At 36.9% G+C, this 21,823-nt stretch overlaps 1 protein-coding gene across 1 annotated transcript; it reads right to left on the bottom strand.

Annotated features, from left to right (window-relative positions):
- Positions 1–12,729: 12,729 nt before the first annotated feature.
- LOC127207195 (olfactory receptor 5AL1-like) lies at positions 12,730–13,668 on the bottom strand. Its single transcript, XM_051166565.1, has one exon. The coding sequence runs from the start codon at positions 13,666–13,668 to the stop codon at positions 12,730–12,732; it is 939 nt and encodes a 312-aa protein (XP_051022522.1).
- Positions 13,669–21,823: the final 8,155 nt, after the last annotated feature.

Raw genomic sequence — 21,823 nt, 5'->3', positions numbered from 1 at the left:
TCACTTTTCAGCCTATTAAGTTCTCATCTTTCCTTGTTAACATATATTTATTCTAAGTTTGCAACCTTTTTTTTCCTCTCAAATCTCATGAAGTTTCTTATATTTGACTTATATGAATCAAGAGAAAATTACCATCACCTTCCATGGTTTGTAAAGTCAGCAGAGTCTTTTCACTTTTACTTTCTGTTGTAGCCCCTCTTCTCTTGCCTATATTAAAATCAACCCTCTTAATTTAATGTTCTTTAATCAATTCATGTTACTCAAGCCCATTATTGGCTGTTTTTAATCAAGTCTTTGTGACAGATTTTTTTCACATATTGTAAGACAAATGTATAGATCTCTAAGACAAGTTTTTTTTTGTTTTTTGTTTTGTTTTTGCTTTGTTTTGTTTTTGTAAAATATGGTTGCATGTAGGTAATGGTCTGTTATAGTGCTTCAATCAGATATTTTATAGTCAAGCAAATGCATCATAGTCGAAGATGGGATATCAATAAAACTACCCTCCACTTTATTTACTCACTTTGGAGAATTTTATCCTAATTAAGTAAATTATGCCACCATCTATACAGTTTTCTTCATGACAAAGCTACTAACGTATTTTATACAATTATCCAAGTTCTAACAAGAAACAAGTCTCTTTCTAGCATCCACTACATTTCCTTATTTAAGCCAGAAATCACAATTTATAACAATAACTATTATATTGGCTTCCGGTTCACCTCTGTCTCTCTGTGAGTATGGTACTTTGAGTGTACTTTATAAGATACAAGTCTTAGACTTGGACTAAAGCTAAAATTTACTGCCATTCTTAAAGTTTTTATTAATATTTTTTCATAGATTATTTGTAGTAGTTACAATATGCTTAACTCAATACACAGCACTCAACCCTCAATAGTTAGTGTTATACACTATAGTTTTAATGTTATTTAACAAATAGATACAATGTTTTCAGTTCTATAAACCCCATTGCTACTTCAATTACTTGTTTTTCATCCTCATGACTTATTGCTTTTACATAATCTACAGCAAGCCCAATCCAATGTACCTTGAAACAACTGTGTGGAAGCCAACACCATTTAGCGTTGCTTTCATCTGTAAGTATATTTTGTATGATCTCTTGGTCCCTCTAGAATATTTCCCTAAATTGCATCATTTAAATAATTTCTGAACAAAAATATAATGACAGTTTGCAGGTGAAGCAATTACATTATGGTTGATCTTTTGGGATGTAATTTACTTAATAGGCAACAACAAATACTTGAATGATGATCACTAGGAAGAAAAGGATAGTAAGTATCATTCATATAAATAAGGTATAAATAAATAAAGAACAAACCAAAACAAAAATCTTTATCAAGTTGTGATGTGCTTTTAAAGGGTTTGCATATGTGTTATACTTGGAAAATTGGAAAGTTACTTTTCCACATATTATTTCTAAGTAAATTACATGGGCCTCTGAGAATCTGTAAATCATTTATTATTTAATTGTTTGAAGAGTAATGCCTCACTTTATTTGCTTACATTTTGAGAAAGAGCTTCACTATGCAGCCCATACTGCAGCCCCCTTCAGCCTCTCAAGGGCTGGAATTAGAGACATCTGTATTCATGCCTTGCTTAATATTTGATTCCTTTTCCCAAATCAAAAACATATTTTCACAATTTCTTTTTTCTTTCTTTTTTTATTGAATATGTTTATATTATTACACATGTATAAAACAAACTACTTAAAGCAGGGAGAACCATGTGACAATCATGACTTCTATAAATGTTACATTCATAGTGGTTTGACTATTTGTATTTGTCCAGGCTGAAGTAAATATCTTTCCTGTCTTGTTGCGTCTAAATTTCTGAATGAAATTAAATATCTATCCTATCTCAACTCTAATAACTTAACTTCTTTATCTTGATCTAAAACGATCTTATTCCCTAACCAACTAAACTTGATTGTAAAACCATACTATCTGGCCTTCAATATCCCATCAGAAACTTGAGAAGGAATAAAACTTAAGTTCCTGAGCAAACCAGCAGTATGGGTTAACAGCTTCCAAAATGAACAAATTGACGTAGTTTACTGCCTGAACAGTCCCCCAACACTCTCTAAAATGTTAGAGCCTTATCTTCGGCTTTCTGGTCTGATATCTCTGCCAGATTTATTAGCAGGGCAGAAACTATTGAGGACTTGTTTACCCTGTTTTGGCATGAGAAAGAAGTAGAGCAAAGGTTGCAGATGGCCACAATCTGTCATAAGCCATTAGAGACAGCAGGAAGACTTCACACACAGAAAATGTGGTGAAGAAACACACTTGAGCAGCACATCCTTAAAACGATATGCTTTTAACCTCACGCAAAAAGTTCACCAGAGCATTTGGAGTAACACAGGAAGCATAACAAAAACCAACAAAGGCCAGATGGCTGAGGAAAAAATACATGGGGGACTGAAGCTGCGGACTGACTTGGATTAACAGGACCAATCCCAGGTTACTCATGACAGTAAACAAGTAGATGATTAGAAGGATCACGAAGAGAATGGCCTCAAGTTCAGGATCTTCTGTAAGTCCCAAGAGGATGAGCTCTGCCACTGTTGAGTGGTTGCCTTTGGCCATTCAGGACAGGCAGGAAACTAAACAACTCTCTACATAATTATACCTGGGTCAGGGAAGAAATAAAGAAAGAAATTAAGTACTCCCAGAAATTCCATGAAAATGAAGGAACAACATACCCAAATTTGTGAGACACATTGAAAGCAGTGCTAGGAGGAAAATAAATAGCACTAAGTGACTTCATAAGGAAAGTGGAAACATCCCATATAAGCAACTTAATGACAAATCTGGAAGCCCTAGGGGAAAAAAAGAAGCAGAAACACCCAAGAGGTGTAGATGTCTGGAAATAGTCAAACTCAGGGCTGAAATCAATAAATTAGAAACAAAGGAACAGTTCAAAGAATCAATAAAACTGGGTGCTGTTTTTTAAAAAATATCAACAAGAAAGACAAACGTTAGCCAAACTGACTAAAAGGCATAGAGACACTATCCAAATTAACAAAATCAGGAATGAAAAGGGAAATATAATAATAGACACTGAAGAAATACAAAGAATCATAAGATCATACTTCAAAGGCATATATGTCAAAAAAATTGAAAATCTAAGGGAAATGGGCAATTTGATCAATTCTACTAGCCAAAATTGAATCCAGATCAGATAAACAAATTAAATAGTCCTATTTCTCCTACAGAAACAGCAGTCATTAAAAGTCTTCCAAACAAAAATAATACCAGGGCCAGATGGTTTCAGCTCAGAATTATATCAGACCTTCAAAGAAAAGCTAAAGCCAATTCTCTTCAAACTACTTCAAAAGATAGATACGAACGGGACATTACCAAACTCACTTTATGCGGCCACAGTCACTTTGATACCTAAATCTCACAAAGACCCAACAAAGAAAGTGCCGGGTCCCAGCCTGCTGGAAAAATTGAATCAGGATTGAAAGTAGGATACAGAGACGCGAGAAATAACGAATCAAGTCAGGACATTTCTGATCAAGATTCACTTTACTGCCGACTAGCAGGAACATATACAGGGCAAGGTCAATAGGCTCTATTCTTATCTTACTCACCCTAGCCCCCGGGCAAGAATGTAATAGCCTAAATCGCTCCCTGTAGAGCTTCCTAGTTCTCTGAGTAGTTTCTTGTAAGAACTTCCTAGATCCTCTGGGTGGTTCCAAGTTGAGACTTCTCTACTTCTTTCAAAGGTAAATAGTCCAAGGATGGCCTAGAACACAAGACCTCGTGGTGAGGTAAAGGTCAGCAACTCGAAGGTCACTGCATACAGCCTAAGCACAGGAAATCTGACATGGCTGAATTTGGCACAGGTCCCCACAAGAAAGAGAATTTCAGACCAATTTTTCTTATGAACATTGATGCAAAAATACTCAGTAAAATACTCACAAACTGGATACAAAAATACCTCTAGATATCATTAAGCATAACCAGGTAGGCTTCATTCCAGGCATGCAGGGATGGCTTAATATATGGAAATCCATCAACGTAATTCCCCGTATAAACAAGCTTAAAGAAAAAAAAAAAAACCCACATGTTTATCTCCTTAGATGCAGAGAAAGCATTTGACAAAATCCAACACCCATTCATATATAAAGTTTTGGAGAGTTCAGGAATAAAAGCCACATACCTAAACATAATAAAGGCTATATACAGCAAGCCAATAGCCAACATCAAATTAAATGTAGAGCTACTCAAGGGAATTGCTCTAAAATCAGAGATCAGGCAATGCTGCCCACTTTCTCCATATCTCTTCAATATAGTTCTTGAATATCTAGCTGGAGCAATACGACAATAAAAGGAGATCAAGGGGATCGAAATGGGAAAGGTAGAAGTCAAATTATCCCAATTCATAGATGATATGATAGAGGGTACAGATAGCCACGTTCCTGTCATAGTAGCACACACTCAGCTGTCATGAACGCTAGGAAACAGCCTAACTGGGCAGCACATGCGTTGAAGGATATCACATTTTGTTTGTACAAGAAATTCCCAAGCATCTTGGGTGTGACGACAGAAGAGTAGCAGAAGTCGACAAAAGCGAGGTTGCTGAGGAAGAAATACATGGGCGTGTTGAGTCTTCCATCTGCTCTGATGACCAGATTCAAACCCAGGTTGCCAACTGCTGTAAAAGGATAGATAGAAAAGAACACTAGGAAGAGGGGCAGCTTCAACTTCTGGCGATCTGTGAGGCCCACAAGAATGAACTCTGTCACCTGCATGCATTTATATGAGCCATGAGTCTTCATAAATCTATACACACACACGCGTGTGCAAGCACACACACACACACACATGCACACACCTTGGGGGAAGAAAAACCACTGCACAAACTAGTTCTGAGAAGCATCCAAAGAAATCATCAATCATTTTCATAAATGATAATAAAATGATCATTAAACAGATTTAATATATTTTTAAATTTAAATTTATTAATTTATTCATATTACATCTCAATGGTTATCCCCTCCCTTGTATCCTCCCATTCCTCTCTTCCTGCCATTTTCCCCTTACTCCCCTACCCTATGCTGTGACTGTGGGGGACCTCCTCCCCCTGTATATGCTCATAGGGTATCAAATCTCTTCTTGGTAACCTGCTGTCCTTCCTCTGAGTGCTACCAGGCCTCCCCATTCAGGGGATGTGGTCAAATATGAGGCACCAGAGTATGTGTGAAAGTCAGACCCCACTCTCCACTCAACTGTGGAGAATGTCCTGTCCATTGGCTAGATCTGGGTAGGGGTTTAAAGTTTACTGCCTGTATTGTCCTTGGCTGGTGCTATAGTTTGAGCAGGACCCCTGGGCCTGAAAGGGAAAATTTTATGAAAGGGAAAATTTTTAATTAGCATTAAAGCAACCAGAACAGCAGAGCTCTCAGCTCTCTAACTCATAAGTGCAGGTCGGCAGGTATGCTAGCCCGAGGTCCCAGATGATAAGTCACAAAGAATGTGGACCTAGGAGACAAAGGCCTATTGAATGTTCCAGGGACTGGCTGGCCATAAAAGATAGGAAGGGTACACAAGAACAAATTCCTGAGAGAAACAGGTACAGGACATGGTCGAGTGAGTACTGAGCCAAGACCCCTCATCCGATCTTATGGTGTTTGCTTAATCCCCCCTTGAGGCCCGCACACAATGTTCCAGGTTTGAGTTTAACCAGATGTGTCGTTAGCTCAGATAAACATCTACCCTCGGGTTCCGAATTCCCATGTGATTAAGTCTGACCTTACCCCAGATCTGCCTACGCAATTTGCTGATGTTCAAATGTTTGAAACAACCAATCGTCTGTGGCTGTGCCATAACTTTTCACTCCCCCCGACCTTTGTCCATATAAACTCCAAACCCTTGGGCTTCTGGGTCGACCCCTCTGTCTCCTGTGTGAGATCCGTGTTGACCCGGAGCTCCGCCAATAAACTACCTCATGTGTTTACAGCAAGACGGTCTTTTGTGTGTTTTTGGGTGCGCGCCATCCCGAGGCTTGAGTGAGGGTCTCCCTTCGGGGGTCTTTCAGGCCCAAATCTCCCTATCTTAATTTTCTTCTTGTAGGTTTCTAGGATCCTCTGGATCCTTCAACTTTGCCATTCTCCCATGCTTCTCTCATCCCAATAGGATGTCCTCCCCTCTGTCCCAGTTTCCTGGTTAGTGAAGACTGTCATGGGACATGCCCCTTGGGCTAGTATGCAGATAAAAATGAGTATATACCATTCAACTCTTTCTGCTTTTAATATTTTTCTTAATCACCAAGATAAAGGTTAAATGTGCTAGAAATTGTTCTTAGATTTATTACTAGAGTTGACTGTAAAATTATAAAATATAAGATGCTTGTTTGCTTGTCCAACTTTGCCTGCTCAGTGGCCTGAGAACTTCTCCTAGTTCTTGGAACTGCTAACCTCAAGAGTTCCACCCTAATTCCCAGAATAGTTACATGCAAATTTGCAGATATCAGATATCCTCACAAGAGGTTTCCCCAGGCCAGGTGTCCTAATGTCCATATGGATTACAGTGATAAGCAACCCCACCTGCTTTGTGGTTTTTGCCTTTAAAACTAGCCTGTAACAGCTACTCGGTGTCCTTCACCTCCCGAGTGCTGAGGGACCCTGACACATCAACAATTGGGACCTTTGACGTGTCAGTAATAAATTTTACCTATACCTATACCTCCAGCCTGTGTGACTTGAGTGGTCTCTTGAGGTGACCCCCTTCCCTAATTGGACTCCAGGGTCCAACAGGTTATCTTCTTATTATTTATAGCACTGCTACAGTCTTAGTTTGTGGGGACCCATGCCAAATTCGGCCATGTCAGAAATCCTGTGCTTAGGCTATATGCTATGACCTTCAAGTTGCTGACCTTTACCTCACCATGAGGTCTTGTGTTCTAGGCCATCCTTGGACTATTTACCTTTGAAAGAAGTAGAGAAATCTCAACTTGGAACCACCTGGAGGATCTAGGAAGTTCTTACAAGGAACTACTCAGAGAACTAGGAAGTTCTACAGGGAGTGATTTAGGCTATTGCATTCTTGCCCGGGGCCTAGGGTGAGTGAGATAAGAATAGATCTTATTGACCTTGCCCTATATATGTTCCTGCTGGTCGGCAATAAAGTTAATCTTGATCAGAAATTTCCCGACTTGATTCATTATTTCTTGCGTCTCTGTATCTTACTTTCAATCCCCACATCCTCTTTCCAGTGAACCCTGATTTGATTTTTCCTGTGGGCTGGGACCCGACATTAGTTTTGTAAGAATCTCTTTCAAATTCTATTAATTATACTTTATTAAACACTTACATTGAATCTTCTAAAAATATCATAAGAAACCTAATGCTTTAACTTAAGTTTACAATTCTATAAGTATGGATTTTGTCCAAAATCTAATTATGGCTTTTGATTTTACAGAGGAAAATTTCACAGTAGCATTGAGCAAAAAAATAATTTTATTATGTTTTGTTTAGTTTTCTACTATCTGCTTTGGAGGAAATATTTGATTGCTACAATGGAATAGTGACCCTTCAGGATTTTAGTTAAGTGATTTCTTGAAAATGAGGATGTAACTTATACAGTTTGTCTTACAATGAGGAAAACACAGAAGGAAATTTAATAACTTTAGGATACCTCAGGGAGGTTGAAATCTGGAGTTACTTAGGAAATTATAAAACACCAAGACAGCTTCAGAATGAGCTCACTAGAAGCCAGCTTATTGCTAAGAAGGTAAGTCGGATGGAGTTCAGGTACCAAGATACAATCCATCCTGCTGTATGCACCAATTTCCTATTAGAAACCTTCTTCTTTGGTGAACTGTTTTATGAGATGAAGTCATATTGTGCTCCCTCCATCACCTCCCACTTCTATAGTATATGCCATCTCAAACACATTCCTTGAATGACACCAAGCTAACCAGACTATTTCTTAGATCTTATCTTCTATTTTTCCGTAGTTCTCATGAAAAAGAATTAACATTATGTGATGAATGGAGCTGAGGTTTGTGATCAGGCAAGATGTCTGAAATAATCTTATGAGTATCATCGCTTTCATTTAAGTGCTGGCAACCATAACACTTTTAATCTTTGGTTTTTCTATTAGCAGTTGAAATATAAAATAATTTATCTTAATTTTTTGTTCTTATTCAGAGAGAAGTCAAGTTTGGACTCAGGGATGTCTCTTTTATCCTTTATCTTTCTTCCTTAGGTGTTGATAGGTGGTGAAAGTGAAGGTGATAGGTGAAGATAGGTGTTAAAAAGAAAGAAGGGGGCGTGTATATATATGAGGCCAAAGAGTAGATATTGAAACTACTCCTCAGCTTAAGGTTTTTACTGTCACTATCATGGCTATTTTTAATTCATTGGTATAGAATTTTGTATATTGAAGCAAAATAAGTTTACTTTTACTACATTGGAATAGAATTTAAATTCAAGATTATTCTTCACATGCATTAAATATAATCTACTCTAATATGAGGTACTATACCCATACAACTCAATTATAATACAAGGTTTACTTCCAATATTTTGAATGTGCTATTGCAGGCTGTTTAGGATAATTAAATAAAGCAAGTGAATTGTTAGTTGATGAACCCATGTCAATTACTAGTCTATTTTCATCACAAGAATACACAACCTAGATCTAACAGATAGATATGATCCTATAGATAGATAAGGTAAAATAGATAAGGTCTTCAAAAACCTCAGAGACCTATAGAATATGGCATAGAAAGATGTTTTTATGGTTTTAAGGATCCTTTGGCAATAAAAAGGTTAGCTCCTGGCATTAACTCATCCTACCTCAAAGAAGATGATGGGTATCAAAGCACCTCCTTATGGAGATGGCTTCAAATGGACAAACAAGCCACTGGGCAAAATGTTATTTCAGCTGTAGAAAGAATTCTGCCTAAAAATGAGCAAGCTTCAATGCAGGCAGAGTTAGCAGCTAAAGTGCCAAGAGAGGGTAAGCAAATCTTCAATAATTCCTGCCTCACACATATATTGCCAGATATAATGGACCAGAAAGCTGAAGATGATGCTCCAATGTTATAGAGTGTCTTGGGTGACTGTCTAGGCATCAAACTATATCTGTCATTTTCTCATTTGAGAAGTTGTTAACTTACACTTTTTTATTTATTCAGATAATTAATTTTGTCCCTTTTTAAGTCTCTGATAGGGTTGAAGACCAGATAGTTTAGTTTTACTATGAAGCTTAGTTGTTTACGGGTTAAGGTGATTTTATATCTAGAGAGATGTTTTTAGGTTGATAGAGATTAGATATGATAGATATTGGTTTGCATTCAGACCTGTAGACTCACCAAGATCTGAAAGATGTTTTCTCCAAGTTTTCCAAATTCAAATAGCCAAAACACTTGAATGTTACATTTATATAATTCCTGCTTGTTTTGTGGTTCTTGTTGCATGTAGGTTGTTGTAAAAGTTAAAAAAAAAAAAAAAAGAAAGAAAGAAAAAGAGAAAACATCAATCCTCTTATCTACTAGCCTTGGCCTTTAAGTGGTACAATTGGAAGCATATACCACCATATCTGAAAATTTTTAGTACTCAAAGATTGATTCAAGTAATACATTTTGAAATCCAAAGTGAATTAATAAGTTGAACTACCATTTACTGCTATAAGGTCTGTCAAAGTGTTTTTGGTTCTAAAGAAGGCTATAGAGAAATAAGTTTTAACCAAGGGCTTTCCATTACGTTTTTATGGCAGTCTGTACGATGTGTACATGTTTCGCTCATGTATACAGCTGGTGAGAGCTTAATGAGAGGCCGAAGTTGAGCTTCTGTGCTACACAGTGTCCATAACTTGTAGCTCAGTTGCTAAGGTCTGGTGAGGAGAAAAGGCTGAAAGAGCATTGAAAGATGTCAGTGTGGAGACACATGAAAGATGCTAACAGATCCCCTGGAGTACGCAGGAGTAGCAAATAGAATAAAAAGTGTTTGCCTAACTCATTGCTTTCATTATTTTTTTTTTAATTTGTAAATAACTTTTCTGTGCAAAGCATCACTGCTAAATGCAAGAAATCGAAGTTATTGAACACTTGGTTTAAAGAGAAATTTAATTTCTACAGCAAGTATAGTTCAAAACTAAATGAACTAATAGAATCTGTAGTGACCAGAAGAAGACAAAGCAAGTGAAGTAGTCAATATTGAAAAAGAAGTTGTAGTTGATCATGTGTTTTTAGTGAATGGTGAGCTAGTTGTGGAACCAAACAATATTTTCCTCAGCTAATGCAGTTTAGTAAACACTGAAGTTTTTTGTTTATAATATCTGCTAAAAAGGTATTTTTATGTGTTACAATTTTTGCATATACATATAAATACATATAAAAGAAATGAATGAAAAGAGAATTCTTAGAATTAATATCCTTAATATAAAATGATTAAAATAATCTCACCTTTCAGTTTTATGAATGATTAAAGTCAAAGTTGACTTATGTTTGAAATTTATCTTATTAATATAATTTATACTATATGGCTGATATCTTGAATAAAAGAATTAGCTAAATGTTCTGGTTTTTAGAGAACAAAATGTTTATATACCTTGGGAACTGGCAGATGGCGCAGGAGCTAAAAGGTGCTTGTCAAGAAGCTTGGCAGTCTGAGTTCAACCCTTAAGAACCACAAGGTGTAAGGAGAGAGGAGATTTTTGCCATTTGTTCTGTTATCTCTGAGACATGGGTTTCACACAACATATACCTGAACACACACACATGAGCACAAATGAAAATAGACAGACAGATGTATTGATGGATACATTTCTACAGGTACATGGATAAAGAGTAAAATGTCTACTTTGGAACAAAAGTAAGTTTGTAAATGAGAATGTTGGCACATAGATGCATCCCCAAGCCACAGAAGGCTGAAGCATGTGATGCATGTGTTTGTTGAGCTGAAAACCAAGTTTTAGGGCAAAGAACTATAAAAGTATGCTGTAAACAGACGAGGGATGAACGAGAAATATAAATTATGTGTGTGAAAGCAGAGAAAGGTGGATTTTTAAAAATAGAAGGCAGTTGAGAACCATGGATAATGATATATTCTGTGGTAATTCAATTTCAGAAAGAAAATAAGGAATTGGAAATCATTTGTTGTCTTAAAACTATTCGTGTACTCATAGCATTTATCATATCTATGACTTGAACTCCACTGGCCTGATTGAGACCCAATGTGCATTTGTGGAGGAAGAAGTAAATAAGGGTCCTTCTCTCTCTCTCTCTCTCTCTCCCTTTCTCTCTCTCTCTCTCTGTCTCTCTCTCTCTCTCTCTCTTTCTCTGTCTCTCTGTCTCTGTCTCTCTGTCTCTGTCTCTCTGTCTCTGTCTCTCTCTCTCTCTCTCTCTCTGTCTCTGTCTCTCTGTCTCTGTCTCTGTCTCTGTCTCTCTCTCTCTCTGTCTCTGTCTCTCTCTCCCTTTCTCTGTCTCTCTGTCTCTGTCTGTCTCTGTCTCTGTCTCTGTCTCTGTCTCTGTCTCTGTCTCTCTCTCTCTCTCTCTCTCTCTCTCTCTCTCTTTCTCTCTTCACCTTATATTTTAACATTGTTCTTCTTACTGAATCCAGAGTCTACTCACTGGCTAATCTGGGTGGGCAGGGTTCCTCCTGTTGCTGCTTTCCATGTACTGTGGTTAAACAGGTACAATGGCATGCTGACTTTGCTTTATAATAAGAGTGGTGAGTATTTGAACTAAGAGTCTGCTTTGGGCAGAAAGTACATTGTCCACTGATATGAATCTATTTCTCCAGTCCCTTGATATTTAAAAGCAGCACACAAGTTATGTTTTCATTTTCCACTTCATTTTAAAGGGAAGAATATCATTTGCGGCTACTTCACAGCTCGTTGTTACACACCTCATTGGAAACAGGCAGAATCAGCCCTTGGTAGGACAGCAGGATAATTAAACAAACAGCCTGAAATGTTTTTAAAACTCTTAGTATATTACTACTTCCAGATTACCTACATAGAAAACTTGAAATAGAAGATAAGAGATATTGATCTATTACAATGCAAGACTACATGTGTTTAATATTTTATAGACTTCAAAAAATACTCTAATTTCATACACTAATATGAATAGATGTAAGATATATAAATATAAATAGGAGTAAGAATGTATATATAATGTATACATGCAATTAATGATGAAGATATGCTTCACTAATGTTAGAATCAGTTTTGACATAGATATGTATAGATGGCTAATAAAGCTGGTGTACATCAAGAGCAAGTCTCTGAGTTTCATCATGGATTATGTACACAAACACACACACACACAAACACACAGAGCGAGAGAGAGAGAGCAAAAGAGAGCAAGAGAGAGAGAGAGAGAGAGAGAGAGAGAGAGAGAGAGAGAGAGAGAGAGAGAGAGAGAGAGAGAGAGAGAGAGAGAGAGAGAGAGAGAGAGAGAGAGGGGGGAGGGAGACAAACACAAGGACAGAGACAGAGACAGACAGACATGTGCACATATGCATATATATACACATAAAAACATGAACACACACACATAAACATGCAAGCACATCCATATATATACACACATATGCATACACACATGCACACATATATACACATATACATGTACCAGTGGCATTCCAATGAGTCATAGAGCTCAGCATGAATAGTAGCTCTATCACTCAGCATTGTTATTTCAAATAAGACAACATTAAATATCATGTGTCTACTGCCAAGTATTTTTGGATCAATGGGTGGTCCAAGGCAATTTATGAGTAATTCTCTTCAGGGCACTTTTCACTTCCTGATTTCTCAAGCTGTAGATCAGTGGGTTTAACATGGGAATCACTACCACATAAAACACAGAAGCAAATTTATCTGTGTTCAGAGAATGGCTTGATTTGGGCTGCAGGTACATAAAAATAATTGTCCCATAAAATATGGTGATTGAGGTCAGGTGGGATGCACAGGTGGAAAAGGCTTTCCTTCTTCCTTCAGCAGAATGAATCCTCAAGATGGCAAAGACAATAAAGACATAAGAAATGAGCACAATCACGAGGGAGCAAAGGGTGTTGAAGCCAGCAATGACTAACAACATCATCTCTTTGACATGAGTGTCAGAACAGGCCAGAGCAACTAGGGGAACATCATCACAGTAGAAGTGGTTGACAACATTGTCGCAGAACGACAAACGGAAAGTCGCTATTGCCTGTGCAAGCGCCACGGTGAATCCATAAATGTATGTGCTGGTGATCATCTGAAGACAGAGCTTCCTAGGCATGAGGACTGCATAGAGAAGAGGGTTCCAGATGGCCATGTACCGATCATAGGCCATGATTGACAGCAAGTACATTTCACAAACAGCAAATGTGATGAAAGAGCACACCTGAGTGGCACATGCATAAAATGTAATACTTCCGACTTCTCGAAGAAAATTTATGATTGTGTTTGGAGTAACTGAGGATGTGTAGCAGAAATCAACAAAAGCCAAGTGGCTGAGGAAAAAGTACATGGGTGTGTGAAGCTGAGGGCTGACTTGGATTAACGCAATCATTCCTAGATTACCCATGACTGTAGTTAAGTAGATGACTAGGAACATGGCAAAGAGGATGACCTGAAGCTCTGGGTCATCTGTGAGCCCCACAAGAATGAACTCAGACACAGCTGAGTGATTGCTTCTAGCCATTGTAGACAAATGTTATCTGTGCTAAAAATCTCCAAAAAGCCTTCAGAGGTTACAATGTTGACCTAAAGTCAGAAGTCAATTCTGATTCACTTTACATTAAAAAGTCATAAGAAGAACTTCAGATGGCTTCAGCTTCCATATTGCCACATGTCACTGGTAGATTTATCAAAATATGGGATTCTGTGGAATTTGTATAAAAAGAGATTTAATTTTTTGCCAAATAGAACAATCAAACCCTCATTTATACACATATTCTGATATAGATAGATTGATATATAGATAGATAAATAGAAAAATAGTTGAAAGAAAGATAGGTATTTAGATAGAAAGAAGGAAGGACAAGCTTGGATGCAGACAGAGTCAAAGGCCATACTCTGCCAAGACAGGGTATGCAAATCCTCAATAGTTCCTCCTACACAAATATGTCTGTCAGACATATTGGGCCAGAAGACCGAAGAAGATGCTCCAATGTTATAGAGTTTTGGGTGTCTATTCGGATAGAAAACTGTCTCTGTCATCTTTTTATTTGGAAAGCTACTAACCTGCACTCCTGGTATACTTAAGTAATCAAGTTTATTCTTTCTTAAGTCTCTCAGAGAACTGAAGACCAGGTAGCTTAGTTTTACAATGAAGCTTAGTTGTTTAGGAGTTAAGATGTTTATAGGTCTAGATAGGTGTTCTAAGTTGATAATGACAATATATGATCGAGATGGATTTACATTCAGAAATTTAGATCCACCAAGATAGGAAAGATGTCTTCTTCAAGTCTGTCTACACAAATAGCCAAAACACTAAGAATGTAACATTTCTATAATTCCTGATTGTGTCATGGTTCTTCTTGCTATAGGTAATCTATTGTATATATGTGTAATAATATAAATGTATATGTAAAAAAACAAAAATAAAAAAATGAAAAAAAGAAAGAATTCTTTATAAGTAAAAGATTTGGGGGAGAAAAGAAGGATGATTTATAGATTATTGGACAGGAAGATGGTTTTGTGTTCAGGGTTTGAGCTGGAATCTCTGGCTGCAGAGGTGGTAGTCAGATTCAAATGAGGAAGAATGGACATGGCTAGATTATTATGACAGATACAGTGAAGATCTGCTTTCCAAGCAAGTTCAATTTCAATGTGAACTAAATTGATTTCTGAGGCTATTGACCATATACACGTATGGAGATGTAAAGGCCCTGACCCAGATAAACTGTGATCACAGGTGACAGTCCACTCCTGGCTCTTAGAATATCATTTCTTGGTGGGACCACAGTCTTGGTTGAGGAAATAGAAAAATTCTGTCATCATCTGTGGTGGAACTTATAAGGACATATATTTAAATGTTTAGTTCCCTGTAGGTGAGGTTTCAGAAGTTCGTGCTATCCCAATTGGTTCTCTCCTTGTGTTTTGTGCTTGTGGATCAATGTAAGCTCTCAGCTCCAGCTCCAGGACCATGCTTCCTGTCCTGAAGGTCCAAAACCATAACCTTCTGGAATGGTGAGCCCCAAATGAATTCTTTCTTTTATAAAAGAAAGAAAGATAGATACATAGATCCATAGATGATAAAGGGAAATTTGCTGAGAGTTATTTGAAAGGACAACAAGCCATTTTTGTAATTACTGAAAAAGTTTACAGAAAATTGTTGTAATTTTATAAAATGTTAACTATCTGGTCTAGTGAATTCTTAAAGTTGGAATTCGTGAGGGCAATAGGTGCCAAATCAGTAGGCAAACTCTGGTTACCCATCATCTCTGCACATCACTGTCAGATGGTTTTAACATTCAGTTTCTTCTTTTGTAAAAAACAACACAAAAACGAAACAAAACAACAAAAAACCCACCATCACAGTCCTCTTTCAGGTCAGGAGCAGTATCTGTAAATCAAATATAAAGAGGAAACCATAAAATGGATTACATTGTTTATTGTTTAAACCAATAGGAAATGGTTAAATCATGTTAGAAGTTTATATCTCTGACATTATAGGAAGACAGATTTACAGCTCCTAATCATGTGTTCTACAAACTACCGACTTTCACAGCAGTTCTTTCTTTTTATTTTAATTACCCATGAATATGGTAGGGGACCTGAATAGTGTTCTATTTTTAGTATGTAAAGTTATATTTTGTTTCTGTATTATTTTATATTCATATTCTTTTCCTATGCATTTTTGATACTTGTCAACCTAATACAAGATATGGCAAAATACTCCTCATAATATCTAGCTTCTACTAATAAATTTGCCCATTGTCCCTGATGTCCTCTGTGCTCCGTAAGTAACAGATTTTCTGGGAAATTCCCAGGTCCTCAGTTCACATTTCGTCTTTACTTTTCAGCCTACTAATTTCTCATCTTTATCTTTGCTAATGTTTGCTACTATTTTCACTCCTCTCAAATCTGATGAGTTTCATATTTGAATTATATGAATCAAGAGAAATTTACCATCACCTTCCATGGTTTGTAAAGTCAGCAGAGTCTTTTCACTTTTACTTTCTGTTGTAGCCCTTCTTCTCTTGCCTATATTAAAATCAGTCCTCTTACTTTAATGTTCTTTAATAAATTCACGTTACTCAAGCCCATTATTGGCTATTTTTAATCAAGTCTTTGTGACAGATTTTTCACATATTGTAAGACAAATGTATAGATCTCTAAGACAAGTTTTTTTTTAAAAATGTGGTTGCATATATGTAATGATCTGTTATAGTGCTTCAATCAGATATTTTATAGGCAAGCAATGCATCATAGTTGAAGATGGGATATCAATAAAACTACCCTTCCCTTTATTTACTCACTTTGGAGAATTTTATCCTAATTAAGTGAAGTATGTCACCATCTATGCAGTTTTCCTCACAGCAAAGCTACTAAAGCGTTTTATACAATCATCCAAGTTTTACCAAGAAACATGTCTCTTTCTAACATCCAGGACATTTTCTTTATTTAGGCCAGAAATCACAGTTGATGACAATCACTATTATACTGGCTTCTGGTTCACTTCTCTGTGAGTATGGTACTTTGAGTGTACTTCCTAAGATGCAAGTCTTAGATTTGGACTAAAGCTAAAATTTACTGCCATTCTTAAAGTTTTTATTAATATTTTTTCATAGATTATTTGTAGTAGTTACAATATGCTTAACTCAATACATACCACTCAATTCTCAATAGTTAAATAAATATTAAATAAATAAATATCTATTTAATAAATAGATAAAATGTTTTTAGTTCTCTAAACCCCATTACTACTTCAATTACTTGTTTTTCATCCTCATGACTTATTGCTTTTACATAATCTACAGCAAGCCCCATCCAGTGTACCTTGAAACAACTGTGTGGAAGCCAACACCATTTAGCGTTGCTTTCATCTGTGAGTACATTTTGTATGATCTCTTGGTCCCTCTAGAATATTTCCCTAAATTGCATCATTTAAATAATTTCTGAACCAAAAATATAAGGACAGTTTGCAAATGAAGCAATTACATTATGGTTGATCTTTTGGGATGTAATTTACTTAATAGGCAACAATAAATACTTGAATGATGATCACTAGGAAGAAAAGGATAGAATCATTCATATAAGCGAGGAATAAAAAAAAGAAAGAGCAAGCCAAAGCAAAAACAAACAAAAAAATGTTTATCTACTTGTGATGAGCTTGTAAGGGGTTTGAATATGTTTTATTATACTTGGAAAATTGGAAAGTTGCTTTTCCTTCTGTTCTTTCTAAGTAAATTACACAAGCCTCTGAGAATCTGTAAATCACTTATTGTTTAATCGTTTGAAGAGGAATGCTTCATTCTGTTTATATTCTTACATTTTGAGACTGAGCTTCCCTATGCGGCCCATACTGTACCCCCTTAAGCCTCTCAAGTGCTGGAGTTAGAGACATCTGTACCCATGCCTTGCTTAAAATTTGATTTCTTTTTGAAAATCAAAAATATATTTCACAATTTCTTCATAAAGCTTATTTTATGTTTTTTAAAAAAATTTTTATTGAAAAATAAAATCATTCATATTACATCTCAATTGCTATCCCATCCCGTGCATCCTCCCATTCCTCCCTCTCTCCTGCTTTCACCCCATTCTCCTTTCCTATGACTGTGACTGAGGGGGACCTCCTCCCCCTGAATATGATGTTAGGGTATCAAGTTTCTTCTTGGTAGTCTGTTATCCTTCCTCCGAGTGCCATCAGGCCTCCCCATCAAGGGGACATGGCCAAAAAAGGGGCACCAGAATTCATGTGAAAGTCAGTCCCCAGTCTCCACTTAACTGTGGAGAATATTCTGTCCCTTGGCTAGGTCTGGGTAGGGATTTGATGATGACTGCACGTATTGTCCTTGGTTGGTGCCATAGATCGAGCAGAACCCCTGGGCCCAGATCCGCCCATCATAGTGTTCTTCTCGTAGGTTTCTTTGTATCTTATTATATGAAAATGGGTGTTTTGCCCGTGTGCATTGCCATGCACCAAGTGCATACAGTGCCCATAGAGGCTCAAAAGGGCTTTGGATCTCCTGGAACTGGGTTGCAGACAGATGAATCACCACGTGGGAGTCAACTTTTCAGCAGCAGAAGCAGCCTCTCTCTCCTCTTTTATCTTCTTCTCTATCCCCGGTCTAGACCTTGGAAGCCTTAGAATTCCTTATGGGAACGATATTAGTACAGATATCACACGTTGGCCTTGGTAATTAATCTTAGGACAACATAGACTTTTTTTTTTGTTAGAAAATGAATAACATTTTAACTATACATATATGGGGATATAGAAACTTTATGTATTCCATTTGAAAATGGTATTCTAAACAATTACAGTGGGTTGGTTGAGTTATTTACTGGTTAAAAGTACCACCATAACCCTATTTTATCTTTTGTAACTAAACCCTATCTGACATGATCCATGCTCCAACTTTTAGCAAAGGCCTTGGTAACAAATGACAAAAAGGGAGGGTTGAGTGAGTGCTAGGGTGGTATGGAGAAGTAGATACATTAGTCAACAATGCATAAAGGGCTGGGTTCAATTTCCCATAGACATAAAGAGCAGTGTGGTGTCCATATTTAATCCTGGCATTCTGGAGTTAGGGGAGTGGTTCCAAAATTTAAGGTTGCCTCCAGCTGTATAGTTTGTTGACTCCACCCTCAGAAATCAGAAAAAAAAATTACATTTCCACCTCTTTTGCTTATCTGCTTTTTGTCAGGAGCAGGGTCATGCTATACTATTAGTCGATGGCATCATGAGGATCTGAGCCAGTTTTCCTGGGAAAAATTATCTCAGGTCACCTAGTTTAAAAGTAACCTATTAGAGGACACAAACTTATTAGTGGAGCCAGAAAAGGCTTTGCAGCCAGGTCCAGATAAATAATAAACTCTGTGTATCATTCTATATTTTTAACTACTTTTGAACTACCTTTGTGTCAATATAAAACTTATTCACTAGGTAGTATGAGAAAATCCTAGCTGTGCATGAGCACAGAGAAGGTTCCCAAATTCCTAAGCAAATCTGAGCTTCTATGAAGTTTCACGTATGTGCTATATGACGCTTTTGTCTTCAGTAAAGAAAATCCTAAGCCTTACTGTATAAATGATACCCACAACAAGCTGGTGAGGAGAAGACATCATCAAATCTTTTTCATACTTAAGAACATAATCTGTCTTTATGAAAATCTTAACTAGTAGCCATATTGGTAAGTACTGGTGTTTGTATCAGCTGTCTCAGTATCTGCACCTGGAGACCAAGGGGATGAGTTATTTTTTACCTTTTCTTCACAGTGTGGCATCAGGAAGAGGGATGCTTTTAGAAGCAATAGAGATTAGAAGAATAGACACGTAACTGTCACTCATCATTTATGCTTTCACACAGAAGGTTACACCAAAACTGTGCTCCCCACTCCTAGTTAGAATAAAAGAAAGTTGGCTAAGGAAAGAAATAAGTGTGATGTCTCTCTCTTTTGCATTAATGACTTGTGGAAGAGCCTGTGCCTTAAGCTTCAAAAGCTTACAAGTCATTGATCTAGTTCACAAAGAAGAAAGTTTCTCTGGGGACACAGAAGTGTTATTATTGAGAGCCATGGCTACTGCATGCATACTTTTTATTCCTTTAACTAGTAAGTCAGATAACAAAGAAGATTACTATGTTGGTCAGATAACCAACCCAGTCACATGAAGAACTGATGTTTCTACCACATAATGTGGACAGGAATTTTCCAATTATATGTTATAGGATTCACTGTAGCATGTCATAATATTTGCAAAACCACAGATATCCACTAGTTGGCATTTTCATTAAAAAAAAAAAATAACACCATAAAGGGAGAAAATGTCAGAAGATATAACATAGGACTGGTGTACTCCACCAGAAAAATCTAACAGATTTACAGAAACATGGCCTGAGGATGAGGCAAGTCAGCACGGAGTTAATCAGTAGATAGATGAATAATAACAGTTCTACCTGTGAAGGATACTGTGTCGCTAGATTTTTTCATGCTTTCAAGATCATCCATGATTTGGATGCTTCTCTGTACCTTGAATAGAGACATTTCTGTCAGGAGCAACTGGTTCTCTACACTTTTATGCAGCTGTCTATAGTATACCGTAGTAGATAGTAGAGGATTCAGCTGTCTATAGTATACTATAGTAGATAGTACAGAGGCTAGAACTATACAGTCTTCTTTTCCCCTGTTCTATTCCATTTTCTTCTGAGTATTTATTTTTCCATTATTTTACATCCACCTAAACGTTACATATTTCAGCTTTAAATTTTTGTTATTGTAATTTCTTTTCACTCAAGGGGAAAGAACCAATTTTTGAAAGAGAGAGAAAAACATGGAGCTGAAGAGACACCTCAGGGCTAAGAGTACTGGTTACTATTTTGGTGGAGTCTGGTTTGATTCCCAATATCTCCATGTTGGTCACAAGCTTTTCTAATTCCAGTCGCAGGTTATTCAAAATTCTTTTCATGATTCTGCAGACACCAGACACATTTGTGGTACATAGACATAAAGGAAGACAAGTCACCTCCAAACACATAAAATTGTCTTCTTTTAATATAGAGAGAATTAGGGGAAATTCTGAGAATGAAAGAAGTTACAAGGAAGAAACATAACTTAGCTTATTATTTTTTCATTTCCATGTTTCTAAGCAAAAGCTGAACTATACAATGTCTGAAAGACAGGGAAGTTTTTACAGATTATAAAATACACAAAATGCTTTACTTACAGATAAAAATATACATCAGAGTCATGAAGTACCTTCAAGAATACACACACACACACACACACACACACACACACACACACACACACACTGGGATTAAATAAAATAAAAAAAATTTTCTACCATATCAGAAACATAGTAAGCATTCAGTAGAGCTTAGTTTTTACTATTTGTAAAAGTTTTAACAAACAAATAATTCCCGTTGACAATATAATCTTGAAAGTTCAGGTAATTTTGAAAAAATTTTGAGGTTCTAATGTTTTTTATTATAGTTTATTAATTTCTTCATATTACATCTCAATGGTTATCCCATCCCTTGTATCCTCCCATTCCTCCCTCCTTCCTGTTTTCCCCTTACTCCCCTCCCCTATGACTGTGACTGAGGGGGACCTCTTCCCTCTGTATATGCTCACAGGGTATCAAGTCTCTTCTTCGTAGCCTGTTATCCTTCCTCTGAGTGCCACCAGGCCTCCCCATCCAGGGGATGTGGTCAAATATGGGGCACCAGAGTTCATGTGAAAGTCAGACCCCACTCTCCACTCAACTGTGAAGAGTGTCCTGTCCATTGGGTAGATCTTGGTAGGGGTTTGAAGTTTACTGCATGTATTGTCCTTGGCTGGTGCCTTAGTTTGAGTTTTGTTTTCATAAAATACATTGCTCTTTCATTTCAAGGGTTGTGAAAGGTAGAGCTGATAAAAATTGAGCAAATCTGCTCTTTCTCTAGTATGGAAATACTTTCATATTGAATTGTTCAAAGCACTGGTGCTTATTATATTTTAAATGGTGGCTATAAAACCATTCATCCTTATATCAGTAATTTTGCATTATTTAAAGCAATTATTTTGACACTCACTTAACAAGGGTATAGAAGCAGAATAAGTTTGGGTGTCACTTTATAAAGAATCAAATGCTTCCAAATACAAGATTTAAAAAAAAATTTATACAGCAGATTTCTAACAAAGTTGAAG

This window comes from Acomys russatus, chromosome 24 (assembly GCF_903995435.1).
Source record: "Acomys russatus chromosome 24, mAcoRus1.1, whole genome shotgun sequence".
Taxonomy (NCBI): domain Eukaryota; kingdom Metazoa; phylum Chordata; class Mammalia; order Rodentia; family Muridae; genus Acomys; species Acomys russatus.
This window is presented reverse-complemented; position numbering and strand designations above follow the sequence as displayed.

What these genes read in the sequence shown, in the direction of transcription:
- LOC127207195 (XM_051166565.1), bottom strand. Translation starts at nt 13,668, where the DNA reads ATGGCTAGAAGCAATCACTCAGCTGTGTCTGAGTTCATTCTTGTGGGG.